General features: G+C 38.8%; 1 protein-coding gene across 1 annotated transcript; it reads right to left on the bottom strand.

Annotated features, from left to right (window-relative positions):
* Window positions 1-82: 82 nt before the first annotated feature.
* On the bottom strand, window positions 83-19,413 carry CLUL1 (clusterin like 1). Its single transcript, XM_060775142.2, has 8 exons — window positions 19,280-19,413; window positions 18,331-18,508; window positions 13,640-13,788; window positions 9,046-9,213; window positions 7,173-7,602; window positions 6,885-7,022; window positions 4,407-4,621; window positions 83-2,536 (listed from the first exon to the last, which is right to left on the bottom strand). The coding sequence occupies exons 2-8, from the start codon at window positions 18,428-18,430 to the stop codon at window positions 2,357-2,359; spliced, it is 1,380 nt and encodes a 459-aa protein (XP_060631125.2). The 5' UTR covers window positions 18,431-18,508; window positions 19,280-19,413; the 3' UTR covers window positions 83-2,356.
* Between the last annotated feature and the right edge of the window lie 2,663 nt (window positions 19,414-22,076).

Raw genomic sequence — 22,076 nt, 5'->3', positions numbered from 1 at the left:
TATAGTGTATTTGCTTTATTTGTATGGGACATCTTTTCAAAAGATTTGACCAAAGAAACAGAACAGATAGGACACAGTAAAGTTTCTTGAATTCTGAATGAATTTATTCTACTTAAGTTATTCAAACTACAAATAAACTCAGAAAAAGAGTTGATTAATCTATTTAAGGTAGAAATCATATAAGGTACATTCAATGAAAAATACATTATAATTTATACAGTAATACAAGCGTGATACTTTGAGGACAGTTTTGCACGTATGCCCCAGACTTAATAATCTTCTCCAGTAAATGATAGTCCCTATTCATGCAGATAAATTGTGCAGATGATACTTCTTTTGCTGGCATTTTACTATCAGAGTTTAATATCCTGGTTTGGATATATACCAGGCATGGGCAAACTTGAGAAATTATGGGAGTTGAAGTCCAAAACACCTGGAGGTCTGAAATTTGCCCATTCCTGTACATACCATCTCTGGGACTAGTAACATTGCTTGAAAATACAGGCCATAACCCTGCACAAACCCACAGCCCCGTGGCTATTCTGTGGCTGGTGAAAAGTGGGAGCGATCACAAAAAAAATCAGAATTATAATGTTGGAAGAAACCACAAGGGCCATCCAGTCCAACTCCTTGCAATGAAGGGAAATAAAATGAAAGCATTCCTGACAGATGGTCATTCACCCTCTGCTTAAAAGTCTCCAGAGAAGGACTATCTGACTATAGCTAGGTGTAAAATGATGACCAGAACTCAGATGTATGTGTTCCCTGGGTTCTGACCATGGTCCTCCAGAAGTCACCAAAAATAGCAGCTCGCACAACTGAGGCAGACAAGCAAGACTGGCTGGAATCAACATGAGAAACTACATATCAAGTTCTGCAAGGACTCATGTCCAAGCTTGAAAATAGCTGAACTGATACCTTATTCAAACATTGCCTTGTCTGATATAAAGGGATGTATCCAATTGTATTTTTCCACATGGACCTGACATCTATCACTTGCAGAAATCCAATTTCATCTTTACTCAATTGTCAGATCCAGTAATTTAGTTCGACTGGCATTAGCCCTTGCTCAATGCATTCACTGTAGGTATTACTTGTGGTAGTTACACCAGACATTCATGCTTGAGCACCCACTAGTGGAAAAAATGCCATCTCTTGTTATTTCTCTACTATGACTGTGTTGGCTAAATTTCCCAAGAACTAATTTGTGTGTGTCTTTCCCTCACCTCTGCCCTCTTTTGAACACACAAGCCAAATACTAAGAAGAGTCAGATTCAAATACATCATTGATATCTTTGTAGACATCCTCGTTCGTTTTTACCAAGACAGTTCCTCTAGTCGAAGACAATTAGAAAGGTTCTTGGGGAGTTACATGCATGATAATATTATACCTTAATAAACCTTTTTTATTTGCTGTCTTTTCTGTAAAGTTACATTTTGGCATATTGTTTTAAAGAAAAATTGTTGGGTATACAGTAGTTTGCATTTTTCCAGACATTCCTGTATAGCAGGCATGGGCAAACTTCAGCCCTCCAAGTGTTTTGGACTCCAACTCCGCTTAAGCGGCTGAGGGGGGAAAAGGAAAGGGCCTGAGGCTGTTAGGAATTGTGGGAGTTGGAGTCCAAAACACCAGGAGGGCCGAAGTTTGCCCATGCCTGCTGTAAAGAGAGATAAATACCACAATTAACGATGTGGATACATAGTTACAGGAGCTTAAAAAAAAGACGTTTCAAAACTATAAATGCAAGGATACAATACAACCTGTATCAATGCCACATAAATACATCTTTCAGCATCATTGCAGGATACTGACTTTAGCAAAGCACATTAAGTTTCCAAAACTAATGCCTAATATGGCAACGTATAATAAATAAAGGTAGAAATTGTAAGGAAAGTTTATCACATCTTTCAGAGACTTAACCTTAAGTTTCAGGTCTACTCTTACACCATTTTCTTACATATTGTAATACTGTCAAACATGGTGAATTCATGTGGGTGCAAATTTACACATAGTGAAATAACATGATCCACACACAAAAGGAAAGTACCTACATGCTTGAGGGAGCTGAAGGTTTGCAGGAATTCAAATCAGCATCACACAGAAGTGGGGAAAACATTAGAAAAAAAGCTTCTAAGGAGAGAACAAACTCCCAGAATGACTTAAAGGAGACAAAGTGAATTCGCTGGGCATGGAATGCAGGCCAACATTTGGTTGAAGGGGATGGGACAGAAAACAGGTCCATTATACATTGTAAGCCTGGAAATCACATCTATCTTAAGGGCTGTGTAGAAAGGTGGTCAAATTCAATGGTTTAACATGTTTAAATTCATAAACATCAACATCAGCTTTCCACGCCTAGAAATTTTTTTTGTAAAGTTGTAAAGCTTTCCCAGCAACAAACTCAATGAATTCAGAACTCTCGGTGTCTAGATCCTGGGGGACCTTAATGGTAAAAGTAGGTGAAGTCAAAATATTCACATCAACCACCGTTTCATTCAGACTGGAATTTTCACTTCCTTTGGCAATTGATGATACCTGAAAATAATACAGATTGGAGTGAGTCAAGAGGATTAATAGGTAAAGAAACTATCAATCCCTTATAAATAATCAAAAACTACATTTGCAAAATAACACATTCAATTACTGCCAAAAAGAAAAAAAGAAAAAAACCAAACCCACCATAACGATCTACTAGATCAGGTATGGGCAAACCCTGGCCTGGGGGCCGGATGCAGCCCCTTTGGTTCTTTTCTCAGGCTCTCCTCTCTCTCACCATCCTATCCTTCCTTTCTTCTCTTTCCATCCTCTCTTTCCTTCCTCCTTCAGTCCCTCCCTTCTTTACTTCCCTCCCTTACCTCCCTCCATCCCTTACCTCCCTCCCTTCCACCCTTTCATCCTTCCCTCCCTTCCTCTTTCTCCTTCCTTCTTTATCTTTCCTTCCTTCCCTCTTTCCTCCCTCCTACCCTCTCTTCCTTTTTTGTCCCTCCCCCTCCCTTCCTTCCACCCTTTTGTCCTTCCTGCCTTCCTTCCCCCTTTCCTTCCTTCCCTTTTGTCTTTCTTTCCTTTCCTCTTTCCTCTCTCATTTCCTCTCTTCCTCTTTCTCCCTCCCTATTTGCCCTTCCACCCTTTCTTCCTTCTCTTTTTCCTTCCTTCCTTCCCCAACCTTCTTCTCTCCTTCCTTCCCACCCTTTAATCCTTCCTTTCTTCCCTTTCTTCCCTCTTTTCTCCCTCCTTCCCTCTCTACCTCTTTCTCCTTCCCTTCTTCCCCTTTGTCCCTCCTTCCTTCTCTCTTTCCTTCCTCCTTCCTTTCCTTCCTTCCATCACCAGGCAGCCAGTCCTCCTAGGAGGGAGTGCTATCATGCGGCCCCCCAAGTCAGAAAGTTTGCCCATGCCTGTACTAGATGAAATATATAACATGACACAGGCATGTAGCCGGGGGGGGGGGGTGTTCTTGAGGGACTTCACTCCCCCCCCCCCCCAATTCTTATGGTGGTTCGCGAGAAGGCCTTACTGGTGCATTATTTAAACTGTTATGTTTATTCATATCATGATCTGACCACCGTATTCAATATTTCCCATATGCATGGGGGTATTGGGGTAACAATACAAAAGGTTTGCTAGGGTAGACCCTCTTTCACTCAGACTCAGCCCCCCTCCCCCCGAAACAAACTCAGCCCCCTCTGAATCGGAATCCTGGCTACGGGCCTGACATGACAGAATAGTGTGTCCTTTTGCGTAGAAGTGCAAACTGGGATAATTTTTCTACTTACCTAATGTAAATAACACAGTGGAGGCTGATGGCATCCGTGTTATTGGGATGGTGAAATCTGCTCACGGTTGTAGTGTAAACTTTAAAGGAGCTACACAAAGTCATGGATGCCCCCTTTAAAAATCAGGCTAAAACCTGGAGTGGATTCACCATCCCACTGACATGGAAACCATGGAGGGAAATTCAGAATGACTTTAGAGATTCATGACTTGCAATCTTAAGTGCAATAGATTCATAATACTTCCTTTGCTTTGAGTTTTGACTTTGTTATATTGATTTAAAAAGAGGTGTATGTCAGCTACTTGCAGAATTGTCTTCATCTGGAAAAGGAATCTGCAGTCATTCAAACCTATTAGTGCCATTTCATTCCTTTCAGATGGTGATTCAGGTCAGTTACCCATCACACTAAAAGGATTTAGAGTAGGTTAGTGTCTAAGCTCTGGGGTTTCAAATCATCAAGGGATTATCAGGTCTACTTAAGTCTACCTCAACCAGAGTTTAGTATTCTCAAAGAATAAAAATAACACGCCCACACATTTCCCTCAGGTAATATTGAAGTGGTAAATGTCAGTCAAAATGGAGAGAACAAAGATCATTGTGCAGTGGTTCCTTGCATTTTTAATGTATGGCATTTACCTTGACTATATTGAAAATGTTTTCAGGTCCAATGGTCATGTTGGATAACTCAGAGACCCAGCCAAACCTTTCTTTCATTTTATTCAACAAGTAGGATGTGTCTTCTGTATGACGCTTGACCATCTGGAGAATTTGTTGATACTGCTCATTAGAAATATTGACCAACTTAAAAGAATCATCGTACTTGATATGAAGTTCAGGAACATTGGGACAAACTGTACAAGAATTAAAAAAAATACAGAACTATTTAGAAAGATTCAGAAGTTGTTGATTAACTTAGAAACAATTGAAAAAAATCATATACATATTATTTGAGTACTATATACTTCACTTCATGCATATGAGTCTACAAAAGCTTGTATGACCAACTTTGTTATCTCCGTCTCTAAGGTGCTACGAGATCCCTTTGCATACTGACATTCCAGACAACATTGTTGTGTCTTTAAATTCTACTATTCATCCAGTTTTTCTTTCATACAATGGGTAAAAGCTTGTGCTTCTATCTCAATGGAGTAAGGACTTCACTCTGATTTTAGTTCAAACTTTAAAGGAGGAACCCAAGATGCTGAACTTTATCCATCACATTCGAACTAAAGTACAAGTAGTTTCACCTTCCATTGATACAAAGTTGCCAGTGGGAACAACTCTGAATATGTTTGTTTGTTTGGAAGCAGGCTTCATGGCTCTTGATTAAAAAGGTGAAAGTCTCCTTCTGTTTGTGAATCGGTTCTGATCCAGTGGAGAACTTCTGCTGATGCAGAGTGAGAAGACTCTCTTTAAGTAGTCCTTCCTTTCCCTGTGGCCAACTATCCTCCCCATGCCTTCCTGCCCTGGAAAAAACATTGTGACGTTGGAGCTGTAAACGCTGAAAGAAGTTGGAGTGTCTTGAGCAGAACTGTCTCACTGAGTGTTACAGTCAAAAGGTACTCACTTGGAATGGTGGAAATCTACCAAAACATACTGGTATCTGTTCTAATAATTGTTCTACAATCCTCTTTCTTCTGTCTTGGTAGAGCAAAGGCCAGGCACCTAAGCTCTGTTATGTATCGTGAGATATATGTGTAGATGCAGCTGCAATTAACCCTGGCTTTATCATAAGTGAAGATCCAAAAGCCAGAAAAAAATAGTGTTGCCTAGATATGTAATAATGATACTTATCACTTTCTACATGATTTTTATCATCAATCAGTACAATTTATAGTGCTGGACATGAATCTAGGTCAGTAGTTCCCAACCTTTTTTTGACCAGGGACCACTTCAACCAGAGACTACTGTGACCAGGGACCACTTGCCAACATTTGTACCAAAAGAGTTACCAATCACTTTTAGATTTGGTTTGGTGTGGATTCAGAAAATTGCATTGGATAGTCCACATTAGCTCTAGTTTTGATACAGAATATATGCCATCCAGTAGTCGCCCATAGAAAACCATCTTTAATAAGCCTCAGCACTATAAGAGGGTTTAGCAAGATCTCATTGCAATGGTATCATAACAGTGAGGCTGCGGACCATATTTTAGTTTTTGCAGACTGCTGGTGGTCAATGGACTACAGGTTGGAACCACTGATCTAGGTCCTCTAAAATCCTACACCTTGGCTCTGACCTCTGCCAGACCTGCAATAGCAGATAAGAACATAGGAACGGTTGTTAAAAGTTCAAATCAGCCAAGAAAAGATAAAAGCAAGCTAATTTAGTCTTCCAATGCATCTTTTTAGCTACTTCAGATGAGAAATGACAGATCGGATCACATGCCCACAGTTCTCAGAATGGTGTGAATGGTGCAACATTTATGTCAGATGCAATTTGACCATTTCAGTGGCCTCTTCTTATGTTTAAAGAAACAGAGTAGAAAGAGATTCTGAAAAATCAGGTAGATCACCCATCAATTCCATTTCTTTGAATGCAGCATAATACTAATTTCTGGCATTTCAATAAGTGTAACAGCAACCCTAGTATAAAATGCAGATGTATGTGTTTTCCTGAGAAGTAGGGTCACAGCTTTACCAGTCTGACCAGTTGGACACACAGATTTTGCTACCCCCCCCCCCACACACACACAATGCAAACTTTATTTGGGCAAGCAGACAGACAATCTTCCAAAGACTCAGTGTGAGTAATTGCAAACAAAGTTTACAAACAAAACAAAAACCAAGCACAATACTTAGGAAAGGTTTAAGGAATCTTTCACTTTAATTCTTCGTCATCTCCAAATTATTATGTATGCAATTTCTCTAATGTTGCAAGAAAATGTGATAGAGACTATAGATATGTTCTTGTTCTCGTTGGCCTGCCAATTATTTCAGATGTACAGTGACCCTAAGGCAATCCTATCACAGGGTTTTCTAAGACCAAGAGCATGTGAGTGCCCAGGGTCCCCTAGCGGGTTTCCATGGCCAAGAGGCGTCTCCAAGTCCCACACCTAAACCACCACACAATGCTGCTGTGTAGACATTTAAAGCCTAGAACAAGACAATTTACCTCTCATAAGATCATCCTGACATTCATGGCATCTTTCCTGGAACTGAGGGCATCCTGATAAGTTCTGACGTAGCTGAGTGCATGGAGTTCTCTCATGGCCTGGTATGTTCCTAGAGAACATTCCACTTTTGTTGGAATCTAGAGTGACACAGAGAATACACAGACCATTATTGACACATATAAAATTTTGAATGAGAATGTCAGCAGCTTTGAGTTCAACATAATATTGGGTAGCTGAAATCTCAAAACAAACATAAGAATTTGAGTTATACCGATTCAACAACTTGCCTTTAATTTGCTCCACCAACTCTCTTGCACTTTCTTGGTATTCATCAAATGCCTCAGTTATCACTTCACCAACACCTTCCAAAATGGTTTTACTGAAGTCAAAAACCAGTTGCAAGAATCCCGGCGCCTCCCAGTCTTTGGGGGAGCCTGTGTTTCTTGAAGACTCTTCAGGAAAGGCTGGCAAATAATAGGGCTCTATCACATCTGGATCAGACATGAAATACATTTGGAAAGACTGGTCAAATTCTTTTTGCATCTGCTTGAAGAAGACAAAGCTTTTTTCAAAGATGATGCCCATGTCAGATAACAGCTGGTTAAACAGATTTTCCATTTGTGCAATATGGACATCTTCCTTCTTTGGAAGATCTTTCTCTTGAAGCTCATACATAGGAAGGGATAATGGAGTCATTTTTCTGAAAAAATCTTCAATCTGTGCACAGGAAGGAAAGTATTAGCCATCAACAAATCAGGCAAATGCAATTCTTTGAATTTTCCACAAATGGCTGCTTCAGATTAATTCTCATATAAATACATCACAGTTTTTAGGAATAGACAACCTGATGCCTTTAGAGGTTTTGGACTACAATTCCCACAACCTCTGATCTTTTGCCATGCTGACAGGAGGTTATGGCTAGTATAAAGCACCCGAAGAGCTCTAGGTCAGTGGTTCTCAATCTGGGGTCCCCAGATCTTTTTGGCCTACAATTCCCAGAAATCCTAACAGCTGGTAAACTGGCTGGGATTCCTGGGAGTTGTAGGCTAAAAACATCTGGGGACCCAAGGTTGAGAAGCACTGCTCTAGGTTGCTATCCTTTGAAATATATTCTGATACAGGTATAGACAGCTCCAGATGTTGTTGTACTGAACATCTCCATCAGCCTTAGTCAGCTTAGTCAGTGTTGGGATATGCTGGGAGTCACAGTGTAACAACATCTGGAAGGTCTCAGTTGCCCTCAGAAGTAATCCAGTACATTAGGTCTACTGCATAACAATGAAATATTGATCATTTCTACTATACTGCACAAGTTTTTAAAAAACATGGCTAGGATCCTTAGTCTAACTAAAGTAGACCCATTGTATAAATTGTTAAACATAAGTCAACACGAAGGTTTTTGTGGGTCTATTCTAGTCAGGACTAAAAAAGGATTTAAGCCAATGTGTATTAATAATGGCTAACAATCCTGTCCAATATAGATATGTTACTCTAATTCTGGTTGTTTATAACTAGATCATATGCACATATAAATGGGAGAAACCTCACTGAGTCCTGATGCCTATTTTAAGCAATGTGGTTTGAAGCTGCATCTATTAATGTAGTTTGACCCCATTTTAACTGCCATGACTCAATGTTGTGGAATCATGGGAGTTGTAGTTTTACAAAGCCTTTAGCTACCAAAGAATGCTTGTGCCTCACCAAATTAGAGTTTCCAAGATTCCAGAACATTAAGCCATATCAGTTAAAGTGGCAACATGATGCATTTAATTTTACAGTGTAGATGCATCCTGAGAGAAGTATTTCAACCTAATTGTGCCATTCATTTATCTTTATAGTCAACTTTGCAGCATTGAAGAAAGTTGTGTAATCTGTAGCTATGATTGATCCAAGCTAGTTGGCATATACCTATTTACATAACAATCTGTTCCTTTGAATCAAAGGAAAGATCTTAAAAATGACTTCTGTATAGCACCAAAATCTGATAACTGGAAACCCTGCTTAGCTCCCTTTTTCAAGATATTATTTATTTTAATTTTTAAACAATGTGAGGTAGTAAAATCTACCCATTTTCTATGCTTTCATAAATTATACAATATACTGAGCAAAAGGCAATCATGCAGCTTTGCTACCCCACTCTGCACAGCACACAAACCTTACCTTCCTTGTAAATGTGGAGAGACCATGACGACAGGTAGTATAAAACCTCATACAGTTGCTTTCTAGACAAGATTTGCATTCATCCCATAGATTCTTCAGTGATCCCTGGCATATGTTTTCCTCTTCTTCTAGCCTTTCTTTCACTTCATTCATAAGCCTCACAGCCTCCTAATGATGGAATTTCAGTTTGAGTTACTTATATCATAATACACTATATTTTTAAAAAATCTGGTTCAGATTAGTTATACACTATTCCTGCTCAATTGTTATGTTCGGTTCTTAAAATACTGATCTGACTGAGGAGTCATAAATTGTTTGTGCAATCATTGTCAACACACATTATCAGCATTTCCTTATTCAAGGGGAGTGCCAATTTTCCCTGTTTGAAGTTAAAACTAGTAATGTTAGATGATGCAACAAATTGTCTTGTGAAGGGAAAAGCACAACTTCACAGAAACAGAGAAAGCTGCCTTCAGCTGAGACAGAGCCCAGGATTATTTCATTTAAATGGCAGTGTCTCCAGTTTCGGCCTTGGGGTAGCAGATGGGATGCTTGGGACCATCTGTGTGTGAAGGATGTATCCCTCCAAGTGAGATATGACCTTCTCCATTGAGCTGCTTCTGGAGGCTGTCATGATCACATGGCTGTATTTCTCTCTGAGGAATTTTGTTTGGCTGCAGCAGTCCAACTCTACTCTTCCAGTCTTGGATTTGACAGTAGAAGGGTATGTTTGACATTTCCCTCCCTATACTTGGCCCCAAACTGAAACCACTTACCATGGGTTCTTGTTTTTGTCCTCAGGGAATGAATGCTCCAGACATATTCATCCCCTAAGCTTAAGTAACTCAAAACCCAACAATGATATTTGGAGCAAAATAAAGCACATGATTCTGTTTCTAAGGTTTTTCTAATTCAGTAACAGCCTTTGTTACTGAATTAGAAAATGTGCCAGAATGACTCATGATTGGTCATGCTGTTGGAGGCCTATGGGAATTGCTATCCAGACTATTTGGAGTTCCTACTTCATTAGGTCCAGGAATAAGCAAGGTGCTTCAAAAATAGAAGTTTTTTTTTAAACCCCCCCCCCCCAAAAAAACAACAGTACAAGAATTCCTTTGCATAGCCTTTTGTTGTTTATTCATTCATTCACTTCTGGCTCTTCGTGACCTCATGGACCAGCCTACGCCAGAGCTCCCTGTCAGCCGTGGCCACCCCCAGTTCCTTCAAGGTCAAGCCAGTCACTTAAAGGATACCATCCATCCATCTTGCGAACGTATCTCCCCTTATGAACCATCTAGGACCTTAAGATCATCTGGGGAGGCCCTGCTTTAGATCCCACCTTCATCATAAGTACATTTGGCGGGGATGAGAGACAGGGCCTTCTCAGTGGTAGCCCCTCAGCTATGGAATGCTCTCCCTAGGGATATCAGATTGGTTCCCTCCCTCTTAACATTTTGGAGAAAAGTTAAGACATGGTTGTTTGAGCAGGCATTTAAAAATGCAGAGTAACTGACATAGGAAATGAAATGACTAGATGATGGAATGGGACAATGTTTTAACAAGGAGATGCTATTGATGTTGGTTTTATTGTTTCTGTTTTGGTTTTATATTGTTTTTAATGTTTTCATTTATATCTTGATATTATGTGTATTGACTTGTTGCTTGTAAACTGCCTTGAGTCGCCGACAGGCTGAGAAAGACGGTATACAAATACAGTAAATAAATAAATAAATCTTGCCCTTGGTTGGCCCCTCTTCTTTTTTCCTTCCATTTCCCTCAGCATCATTATCTTCTCCAAGCTTTCCTGTCTTCTCATCATGTGGCCAAAGTACTTCATCTTTGCCTTTAATACCCTTCCCTCCAGTGAGCAGCCGTGCATTATTTCCTGGAGTATGGACTGGTTGGATCTTCTTGCGGTCCAAGGCACTCTCAGAATTTATCTTCAACACCACAGTTCAAAAGCATCCATCTTCCTTCACTCAGACTTTGTTATGGTCCAGCTCTCACATCCATAGGTTACATGGCGGGAATACCATTGCTTTAACTATGTGGATCTTCATTGCCAGTGTGATGTTTCTACTCTTCACAATTTTATCGAGATTGGTCATTGCTCTTCTCCCAAGAAGTAAATGTCTTCTGATTTCCTTGCTGCAGTCTGCATCTTACACCTAGAAATACCAAGTCTAGTATCCCTTTTTTTTCCTCTCTGTCTTCCATCCACCTAGTCCTGCTTGAGGTACCCTTTCAACCCTGCATACTCATTTTGTTAGTAAAAGGAATGATTACATCTTAATGGATACAATATGAACAGCTAGGCAGAAATGAGCAGGTATGTGTATGTGTAACTTTCATATAATATGGTCCCATATGTTGCTTTTCTAGTAGGTCACCTTCCAACACAGATATTAAGCAATCTTGATGCTCTCATCATTTCCTAGAAATGATGAGTGCATGAACATATGATATAAGGGGATTAAATAGCAACAATAGAGAAGTGGTTTTATTCCACATTCCAGACATCCTCAGTGGTAAGTGAGAAATCTCATTTAAAGAAAGGTGTGATCACAAGAATGGACAAAATGCCCATTATTTTGTCTAGCACGGTATTTTTTATCACACAGCTGTTTCTTTAAGCAACTTGGGAAAGTTGTTTCCACAAGTCTTGAAAGGTGATGGCATTCTAAACTCTAGAGTACTGCATTCACAGCCAATATGCTGTGAGCAAAACAGATTACTCTCTAGGCTTTTACTTATTTCAATAAGTATCTAAAGTGGATGCCTGTTGAATCACAGGTGGCTTGTTCCATCAAAATGTTACCAGGGCTTGCCTAGGATCTTTGTATTGGATTTTCTTCTTGTTAACTACCAGTACTTGAAGATACACACCCTTGTTCAAGTGAAGAAAGAAACAAGGTTGTAAAATGTAAAAGTCTTTGCAACTGGATTTTCTAGATTTCTGGGTTGCTGTCCTTTCCGGGCTGTATGGCCATGTTCCAGAAGCATTCTCTTCTAATGTTTCATCCACATCTATGGCAGGCAACCTCTGAGGATCAAGAATAGGTCTACACACAGCCAAGACACTACACTTGGAGGGCTATCATCCTCAGGCTACAAGGGATTGCCTAAGTGAAATATACAGCAGGGAAAATTCACAGCAATCTAGTGATTCAGGCCATGAAAGCCTTCAACAACAGATCTCACCCAATCTATTATGAATACAAGGACCTTGCCTTAGCCCAATCAATACAGAAGGTACCATCTATTAGCAGCAATGCAGGTTATAAGTAGCAATAAAAAGCTAGTGATCTCAGTCTGGAACCTTGAGCAGAAAGCAACAGTTTTGCATATGATTGTCTTGGCCCATTCTATCCTGTCCTGATTTTGATATATTTATTGGCAACATTTTTATTCGTGATGTCTATTTGCATAGAAGTAAATAGTTCCTTCTATATCTGAAGGAATTATCAGATATGTCAGAGATGGTTTTTTATGTGCCAACTTCTTTATAAATGCTGGCACAGGAATTATCAGATATGTCAGAGATGGTTTTTTATGTGCCATCTTCTTTATAAATGATGGTTGGGAGATCTAAAAGCTCAAAATGTCTGAGGGTCAATATATTTGTGAGACCTCTGCCACTTCTATATTTTTCTGACATTTTCTAAAATTGAGAGTGAGTGTACTTTCTATAAATACACTACCTATATGAAAGATTAGCTGTGCAAGAGATCGCATGCTGAGATCCTTTCTGGATTTAGGGGGATATAAAACGTAATTATTAAAACAGAAAGACAAAGTTCTGCACAATGATTACACAAAGAATATCATTTCCCACATAGGCTTCCATAGAGATCTATGTCAAGGTACATAGTTTGCTTCAAATCACTTCAACGACCACGATTCCACCAACAGAACTCTAAAAAGTGTCAAACGGTGAGAAATACTCAGCTATTCCAACAAGTTAATACAATTAATAGTGTGTAGACATGAAAGAGATTATCTGCTGTTAAAATAGTCTGAAGTGGTAAAAGATATGTTAATGGGCACAAACTGGAAAGCAGATCAATCTTACTCAGCCTAGTCTCCTCCATATGCATTGGAAGATGAGGAAGAACTACAATTCCCTTCATCCCCAACCAGTATGGGGATCTTATAACAAGAAGAAAGCTTAAGCAGATCTAAGTTTCTTTCGGAATGGATAGAATATCAAATAAAATATGGAATGCCACATAAAATAGATGGGACATCCCAGAAAACAGAACTAGAAAAGTATACGCAGTAAATACACAAGCTCTCTTGTCCAGGTTCTCCATTGGGAGTGAACTCTACAGTGTTAATGGGATTTTTATATGCTTGTATGTCTTCAAGTCACCTGTTGACTTATGGTAATCTCATGCATTTCATTTCCTTTTTTGTTAACAATGGAACTCGCCCATTTGAAAATCAGGTAAAACAGCTCCTCCAGTCAAAACTTACATTGGATCAAAATATTTTATTTGATTTCTAATTCACAAGGACAAGCATTCAGAAATAGTATAAAAACATCAGAAATCCAACAATGAAAAGAGATTTTGCATACATATTAACACATTACCTCTTTTTCCTCACTGCTCTTCTTTAAGGTTTTCATCAGATCCGTGTGCTTGAGTTCGTTTCTTTCCATCATGATTTTCATTTGCTTAATGCCTATCAAGGCTTTCTTTACTTCTTCGTCTACATATTTTTCTCCAACTTCGGACAAAACTGAGGGCGCAAATTTATTTATTTATTTTAAAAACTGTCTTTTATGTTGGGGTTTAAACATGGTATTATAATTAACACATTCTAGTCAAGAAAAAAAATGAGTCTTTGTACTTCTGTCTAATAAGATCAAACTCCTTAGTGTATGTTAAAGTAGAGAATCTAGAATCCATTGATTGCAAATTGTTCATACTTCTCAAATGCCATATGTTTCAACTTAACTGATGGTATTTACAGTATCTTCAAGTAAAGAACCCTCTCTTTTCTATTTGGAAATATATTTCACATTATATACATTGTATTATATACAAGTATCATCAGCATTCAAATACAAAGTAGGAAAGATTCGTAGTGGCAATGTGCCGACAGACTTTGTTAGCCATTCAACAAGGCTATTTTGGCAAAATAACAGATGTGTTATGAAGCAGAACTCTGAAAAGTGCAAATTCAGTTTATTCCTCTTTAATGGAAATTCCATTCCTATCCAGTATAATTTGTCACATATAACATTGCAAACGGCCATTTCCATACTCTACTCCCCACATCCATGGGTTGCATCTTTGCTTTTCTTTCACCAAGTTATGTTTACTTTTCATCAGCTTAAAAGACATAAAGGAAACCTGTGGCACCTTGGAGACAGAGAAATAAAAATTTCTTTCAATTTTTGTGGCTTATAGAATCACTCAAGCTGATGCCAAAATGTGTTTTTCCAGTTAGTTTCAAGGGTGCTAAAGGATTTCTGTACTTCTCTTTAGGTTAACATGCCTTTAACTTTGAATACATTTTCATCCATCTGTTACATTCCAAACAGTTTGGAAAAGTGGAAAGTAGAGTGTAACTTTGGTCTCATAGAAGGAACTATTCAGATATCAATTTCTCCACTTCTGCTGGCAATCCAACCAACGCCTATCCTGATTGCTACAGAAACAGCCTGAATGATTCAGGCCGGGGCACGTGACGTCATGGATAAAGGCACATTCTTACAGGCGGCACTCCTTCTAACATGGAGGAAGGTACTTCCACCTTATTTCCAACCATCTTCTTTCTGAACCTTTCTCATAGAATAGTTCATGATCCTCAGGGGTAACTTTTTCAGGGACTCTACAGTGGTTAACCACCTGGTGATGCAATGGGTTAAACAGCTGAGCTGCTGAACTTGCTGGCCGAAAGGTTGGTGGTTCAAATCCAGGGAGCAGGGTGAGCTCCTACTGTTAGGCCCAGCTTCTGCCAACCTAGCAGTTCAAAAACATGCAAATGTGAGTAGATCAATAAGTACTGTTTCTGCAGGTAACAGCACTCCATGCAGTCATGCCAGTCACATGACCTTGAGGGTGTCTACGGACAATGCTGGCTCTTCGACTTAGAAATGGAGATGTGCACCATCCCCCTTTACCTTTTATAGTGGAGAAGGATGGGATGTAGGATCATATTCCATAAATTGCTTTCTACTATTGCGACAAAAAGTGCTTGGGTTTTGTTTTTGTTTTGTTTTTTCAGATTTGGTATAGCTGTATCTGGATGTATGTACATAGTAAGATATATTGGAGATGAGACTTAAGTCTAAACATGGCATCCATTTGTGTTTGGTATACACTTTATACACATAACAGGTAAAAGTTTCCTCTTGACATTAAATCTAGTCATGTCCAGCTCTGGGAAGTGGTGCTCATCTCCATTTCTAAGCCAAAGAGCCGGCGTTGTCCATAGAGGCCTCCTAGGTCATGTGGCCGGCATGACTGCATGGAGCTCTGTTGCCTTTCCACTGGAGTGGTACTTATTGATCTACACACATTTGCATGCTTTCGAATTGCTGGGTTGGCAGAAGCTGGGGCTAACAGCAAGAGCTCACTCTGTTCCCCCAATTCAAACTGCCAACCTTTCAGGCACCAAGTTCTGCAGCTCTGCAGTTTTACCCACTGTTCCACAGGAGGCTCCTTTATATACACATCCTGAATATTTTGAATAATTTTGTGTATGAAACAAAGTAGATGAACATTTAACTATAGATATCAGAAAACTGAGGCCATTCATGTGGACAATTTCAGATTTTGGAGGATGTTGCATTTCCAGGTAAGGGATGCTCAACCTAAATTTAATACAAACCCTAGAGAGGACTTAGGAAAGTTACTTTTTGAACAATAGGTTTCAGCATGTTTCCAGCAGAATAGTCCAAAAATTAATTTCCCCCAACTATGCTCCTACGTTAGTGGTGATATGCTTCTTTGTAGAGAAGAGTACTTGTCCTTTATTTGAGGGGTTGTCTGGCTTTAACTAACAAAAGGGTCGACATTTGAATAGCACAGCCCACATAAGTCATTAGATTTGTCGTCTCCACTACAAGTAAGATATATTTATAAAGCAATTATTTATACAGTAATTATTTCTAAATTAGCATGTGTGTATGAGGGTGTATGTATATGCCCATGAACATTTTATGGAAATCTCTGTCTTCCTTTGTTTTCTTCTTTGATGATGTGTAGGTGGCCTGCTGCCCTAGCTGTTTTTAACCTATTTTTGAAAAGATATTTCTTTTCAATAGAATGAGAGTTGCTTGAATGTTTTAAAAGAGGTAAAGAAAGCTAGGATGGCTCGTTCTTTGTTGTCAGTTTGGTGGTAGGTTAAGACTCATCTTTTCCAGCAAACCTTTGAGAACTGATTTTTTTTTAAAAAAACAACAACAGATTTTTATGATACTGTACTTTAAAGTAAGATTTTAAGTGGGTTTAATTAAAACTTGTGCAGCAGTTGCACCCATACCTTGGGAAGTCAGACTAGGCCACGGTAGTTCACTCTCTTGTCACATCCCAACTGGACTACTGCAAAGTGCTCTACATAGGGCTGCCTTTGAAGATTGTTCAGAAGGTTAAAGTAGTCCAACAGACGGCAGCCATATTACTCACTGGAGCAACGTACACGGAGCATACAACCCCCTTGTTATGTCAGCTCCACTGGCTGCCAGTTTGCTACCGAGTACTATTCAAAGTGCTGACTTTAGCCTACAAAGGCTTACAGTTTGGCCCAACTTACCTGTCCGAACATATCTCTCCCTATGAACTGGCGAGAACATTAAGATCTGGCAGGGAGGCCTTGCTCTCAGTCCCACCCCTGTCATAAGCACAACAGGTGGGAATAAGAGAGAGGGCCTTCTCAGTGGTGGCCCCTCAGATGTGGAACTCCCTCCTCATTTTCAGGAAAAGAGTAAAGACCTGGTTGTGCAAGCAGGTGTTTGAATAAGAACCAGCATAACTGTAGCAACCCAAACCACAACTCTGACTTGGTTTCAAGGCTTTTAACAGTTTTTATAGTATTTATATGTTTTATATAATCTGTTTGTATATGAATTTTGCCATACTGTGGTCCCCTTTGAGGTGAGGGAAAGCAGGATATAAATATAGTAAATAAACAAATCATTCTTTTATCATTTAACAACCTTTTAACCTTAATTTTATACATTTTCAACTATATCTGATTTTATGGTATTTGTTGCCTTTTTGTAAACCACCCTGGGAGAAAGGCAGGATATAAATAAAGTGATGGACAGATGGGTGCTAATAGGCTATTATTCTTGGCACGGAGCTTGGATCCAAAGGTTGTCATTGTAAATCTAAAGTATTTATCAGATGAGCCAACATGAATTGAGCAATACAAGGAGTGGAAGCTATAACTATGGCAATCTGACCACATGAGTTAGTATTCTGCTGTACATGACAATATTTTCATAAATTGCCATTTTCCAAAGCATGATTTGTGTTTATCACATATTAGGGTATTAATAGAGGGAACACATAGAAAACTAAAAGAGTTCTGCTTAAAAGACCTTTCTAATCTCCCGTACATTCTGTTGTGAATGCTTGTGGAAACTGAATGCTTGTAATAAAACTTTCCTGCCCATGTCCTACAGAGTTTTCTAAATAAAGGTTGTTTTTGGATAGGATATTTTCAGGAAACACTTTTCTATATAGAATATCACTTGAATAGATAATAGTTGCAGAATAATCGCAAGTGACGATTAAATGTATTTTAGTTTCACTGCAGAATCTTCACAGTTTTCTGTTCATTTGACCTGGACCATTTCGTAATAAGAAGAATAAGATTATAGAAATCAAATAGATAGGAATAAGGTACTGAAATCCAGATTACCATGGAGAGATCTGCAAGGTCTTTATGGCAACCCCTGCTGATGTCAAAGTAAACTCTACTCTTGAGTTGATCTAGAGATTATTCTAATCATTTTATAGTGAGATTATACACTCAAACCTTGCAGTTAATAAATATAGAACTAACATAGTCTAGCTAACACATTCTGTTTTTATACTTGCAGTAGGTGGCATTGCTAACATAGAAGGACATTTTTTAAAAAGCATGAAGGGATAACTAATCTGTATCATCTGATCATGAGATTATGTCTCTAGTGAGGATGTAGAAATCGTCACGTTTAACCCTGAACCTGCTTTTTCATTTCCTAATGAGTTTCAAAAGGTGGTGCCACCAAAGAGAACTGTCTTAAGGAAGATAGGTAGACAGATAAGTCTGAAATGTACATACCTTTCAAATTTTCCACATCATTATATTCTTCATCTTTGATAGGCACACAGTGATGGCCTTTGGCCCATATTAAGTAAATTAAGATGAGTAAAGACTTCATCTTCGTTGTGTTAAGAATGATTAGAGTAGAATATGTCGTGCGTTAACAGTTTTCAGGTTTTCTCAGATGGGAATCCCACTAGGAGAATTAATAAAAAAAATATTATGCCGTTAATTATCTTTTCTGTTAATGCTAACACACAGTTTGAAACCCATTTTCTCTCCTTATTCCATATTCTAAAGGTGCATTAAGTTTTAAATAAAATACCGTATTACAAGGGTATGAAATTTTTTAATTAACCTGCTATTGAAATTAATGGCAGCATATTTGGTTAATTCATAATTACCATCGCATGTTCTAGATTAGGCATGGACAAATTTCGGTCCTTCTGGGGTTTTGGACTTCAACTCTCACAATTCCTAACAACCTACCAGGTTGAGGTGAAGTCCAAAACTCCTGGAGGGTTGAAGTTTGCCCATGCCTGGTAGATTATATTCACTGATCCATTTCAGTGCAGAAAATTTATGTCATTTCTATATATTTCAACTGGAAATAGTAGTGATTTAAAATTGCTTACCTTGGCCTGGATTCTTTATGTCGTATTTATTTTATCATTGCTATAAATACATTCCAAACAAGATTTTCTTTACTTTTTCTGAAACTTGTTATCACGCAAGTCTTTCAGTGAAACTTATTATCACATAAAACTACCTTGAGTTTTTTTGTTACTTAAAAAAATGATAAGAAGATATACTGCTTTCATATTAACAGTAACAAAATCAATTGCTACACAAACATCTAGGTCATCCATTAACATATGTAGCTTTTGTAATTGCAGATAACAAGCTTGTTTCTTTTAAGAGAGAAAAATGTCATTTAGTAACAGAATCTGTAAAACATTGTATTTACCATTCGTGTTGATGTGTCCTCTTGCAAACTTGTTTCTGGCCTCAGGAAAGAACAAGACTGTATGCTGTTCTAATTTCCACAAGTGACACAGATTTTGCTATGTACTGCTTATCTAGTGACAAGCTATTTAATCCTATTAATGGGATGTTTTGTGATTAGACTCCAGGATTTCTCTCTCTCGAAGACTTGCCTGTGCTTACATCCAAAAATAAACACTAGAGGGAGTATATGACACAACTGTGGGGAACGATTTCTTATTTTCTTACATCCACTGTGTCAGATATAACTGACCACAGAATTAGTCTCTTTAAACCAGCGGCAAAGCTAAAAAGTTTCAATAAACTTTTTTTCTAAGCTCTTTAGAAACATAAGCCTCATATTTTAAAGCTTGGAAATATTTGTATGGCATAAGATGGTTACCGTTTTTATCTGCTGTCCTTTGGAACTAAGTACTTTGGATGAATTCAAATCCTGCCTAGTACAATTGAGTTTCTCTTTGAGTCCTTTCAATCAGTATCTTTATTTATTTTACTAAATAAACTTCTAAATGTGTTTTATCAGTACAGTAGAGTCTCGCTTATCCGGCATAAATGGGCTGGCAGAATGTCAGATAAAGGAAAATGTTGGATAATACGGACTCTCCTACAGCCCTCATCCTTCCCAGTTCCCTTGTCTTTGGTGCTACGTTTCAACTGTGCAGCGCTAGACACCAAGAGGTAACTGGCCACAGAAGAGGAGGGCCAGGCCCAGGTGCATTGCAAGGCCTCTGGGAAGGGGGCAGCCAAGCCTGGGTGCTTTGCAATGCCTCCAGAAAGGAGACAGCCAGGCCCCATAGAGCAACAGGCCCAGATGATCAGGAAAAAGCCCCAGAGAGGAAAAAGGAAACAGCAGGCCCCAGAAGTGGGCCACAAGGCCCAGGAAAAAAAGTAAGGTCTCGAAAAATATGAGCTGCAAGGCCCAAGGGAGGAAGGAAGTAGTAGGCTTGCTGATGCCACCTGCTTTTCTCGCCACCTGCTCTCCTCCCCACTGCTCCTTGCTCACACTAGAAGGCACACTCAGCATGGAAATCACAGAGGGAAGAAAGGAGGATGCTTCTGCTTCTGGTCCTGCATCCTCCCTCCTTGGGATAAGAATGTTGGATAACACAAAACGTTGAATAAGCAAAGGATGGATAAGTGAGATTCAACTGTATTCACCGAATTATAGCATCCTATGGTTGGAAGGGATCCTAATAGATCTTTGTTCCAACTGCAAAATCCACAGGTAGATTGTCCATAGATGGCTACTCAAACTTTGTTTAGAAACTGTTAAATAGCATTTATTAACAGTAAGTTCTTCTCATGCATTTATTCAGAATCTTTGGTATCACCTATTAGTGTGTCACCATTTTATCCACATGGTGGACTTACTGCATCCTTGTTCTTCTTCCTTCAAACATTGTAAAAGACATTATTTTATTATTCTTAAGGTCATTTTGCATTTTCGCCCTCCTGATCTTCCTCCTACAAATATTTTCTACTAGGGTCACTTCACCTAGCAACAGCCTTTGTAGTATAAACAGACAGAAAAACAAACAAACAAGCAAACATACTTTGACTTTTATCGTATATAGATTCAATGAAACAATTCCATGTACTTTGTTCCTTCTTCCATTTCTGATACATGGCTCTTTTTAATCTCCGCTCCATTTCTTCTTGAGATTATTTGCAATTGTGCCTTCAATATCTCATATTTAAGAAGCTCTCACCCACCATGAACTCCCTTCTCTTCAAATATTTTGGACCATGGGATCTCAGTCAGTTATTTCCTTAAGCCTATTCAATCTGCCTTCTTAAAGTCCAAAGTGACTACGCTTAGTTTGCCCTTGCCTCTGTATAATACATCCTTGGAGGATGTGGTTACTTCCACCCAAGCTTTCCATTATTTTCTATCTTGTTGACCAGTTGTTTCCTATTGCTGAGGACAGTACAATCTAGAATCTGTGTTTACAACAGTTAACAACATTTTGTTTATTCACCAGATATAGATATCTGTGTTACTAGATAGAGGACAGATAATCCTCTTCTTCCTTTTTACAACTTCCGGGAAATGAAATAATTAGCAAGACAAGAAAGGAGTTTTGGGGATATATTCTTAACAGACTTCTATCAGATTCGAGGCTAGCTGTATTGCTGCCTGCATCTTCCAAGTCATTGGATCAGAAGTCTGTTTCTATGGGGATTTTAGCTACAGGCTCTGCTCCCAAGTAACTGTGTTTATGTGCATATTATTGTACTTTACAACTAGTAGTTAAATTATACAACCAGTCATGGAATAAGACAAGACTGAAAGCAAATGAGCTGCTAGGGAATGTGTAGATTCCAACTACTTTGGGGAAGAAATTAATATGGGCGGAAATTATTTTACTCTGAGCCCCACAAGCTGTGACACATTTCAAGTTCCAATCACAACAGTCATGTGACACAGTATTTGCAAGGGTTTGTCCATTCCTTGCAGTATGCATATGATAAATCTTGCCACAGTTGAAGGGGTAGGCACTCACTGACACACAACATATTTTTGTGGATATTGATTATGAATATATCTTCAATTAAGCAAAGATGGTTTAAAGCCTTTTAACATATATGGCAAGTTCAGAATTATACATCAAGACCTAAATTCAGCTGCTATTCCCAACTAGAGCAGACCAATTCAATGAGTTTATGAATGGTAAATTAACATGTATAGGTCTCTGAAGTCTCAGAACATGCATTTCTGAAGGGATGGATTGGCTGATAGTAATGTTAAAACTGTTTAT

The sequence above is a fragment of the Anolis sagrei genome, chromosome 4 (genome assembly GCF_037176765.1).
Source record: "Anolis sagrei isolate rAnoSag1 chromosome 4, rAnoSag1.mat, whole genome shotgun sequence".
NCBI lineage: Eukaryota > Metazoa > Chordata > Lepidosauria > Squamata > Dactyloidae > Anolis > Anolis sagrei.
The sequence above is the reverse complement of the archived record's forward strand: the minus strand, read 5'-3'. Positions and strand labels throughout refer to the sequence as shown.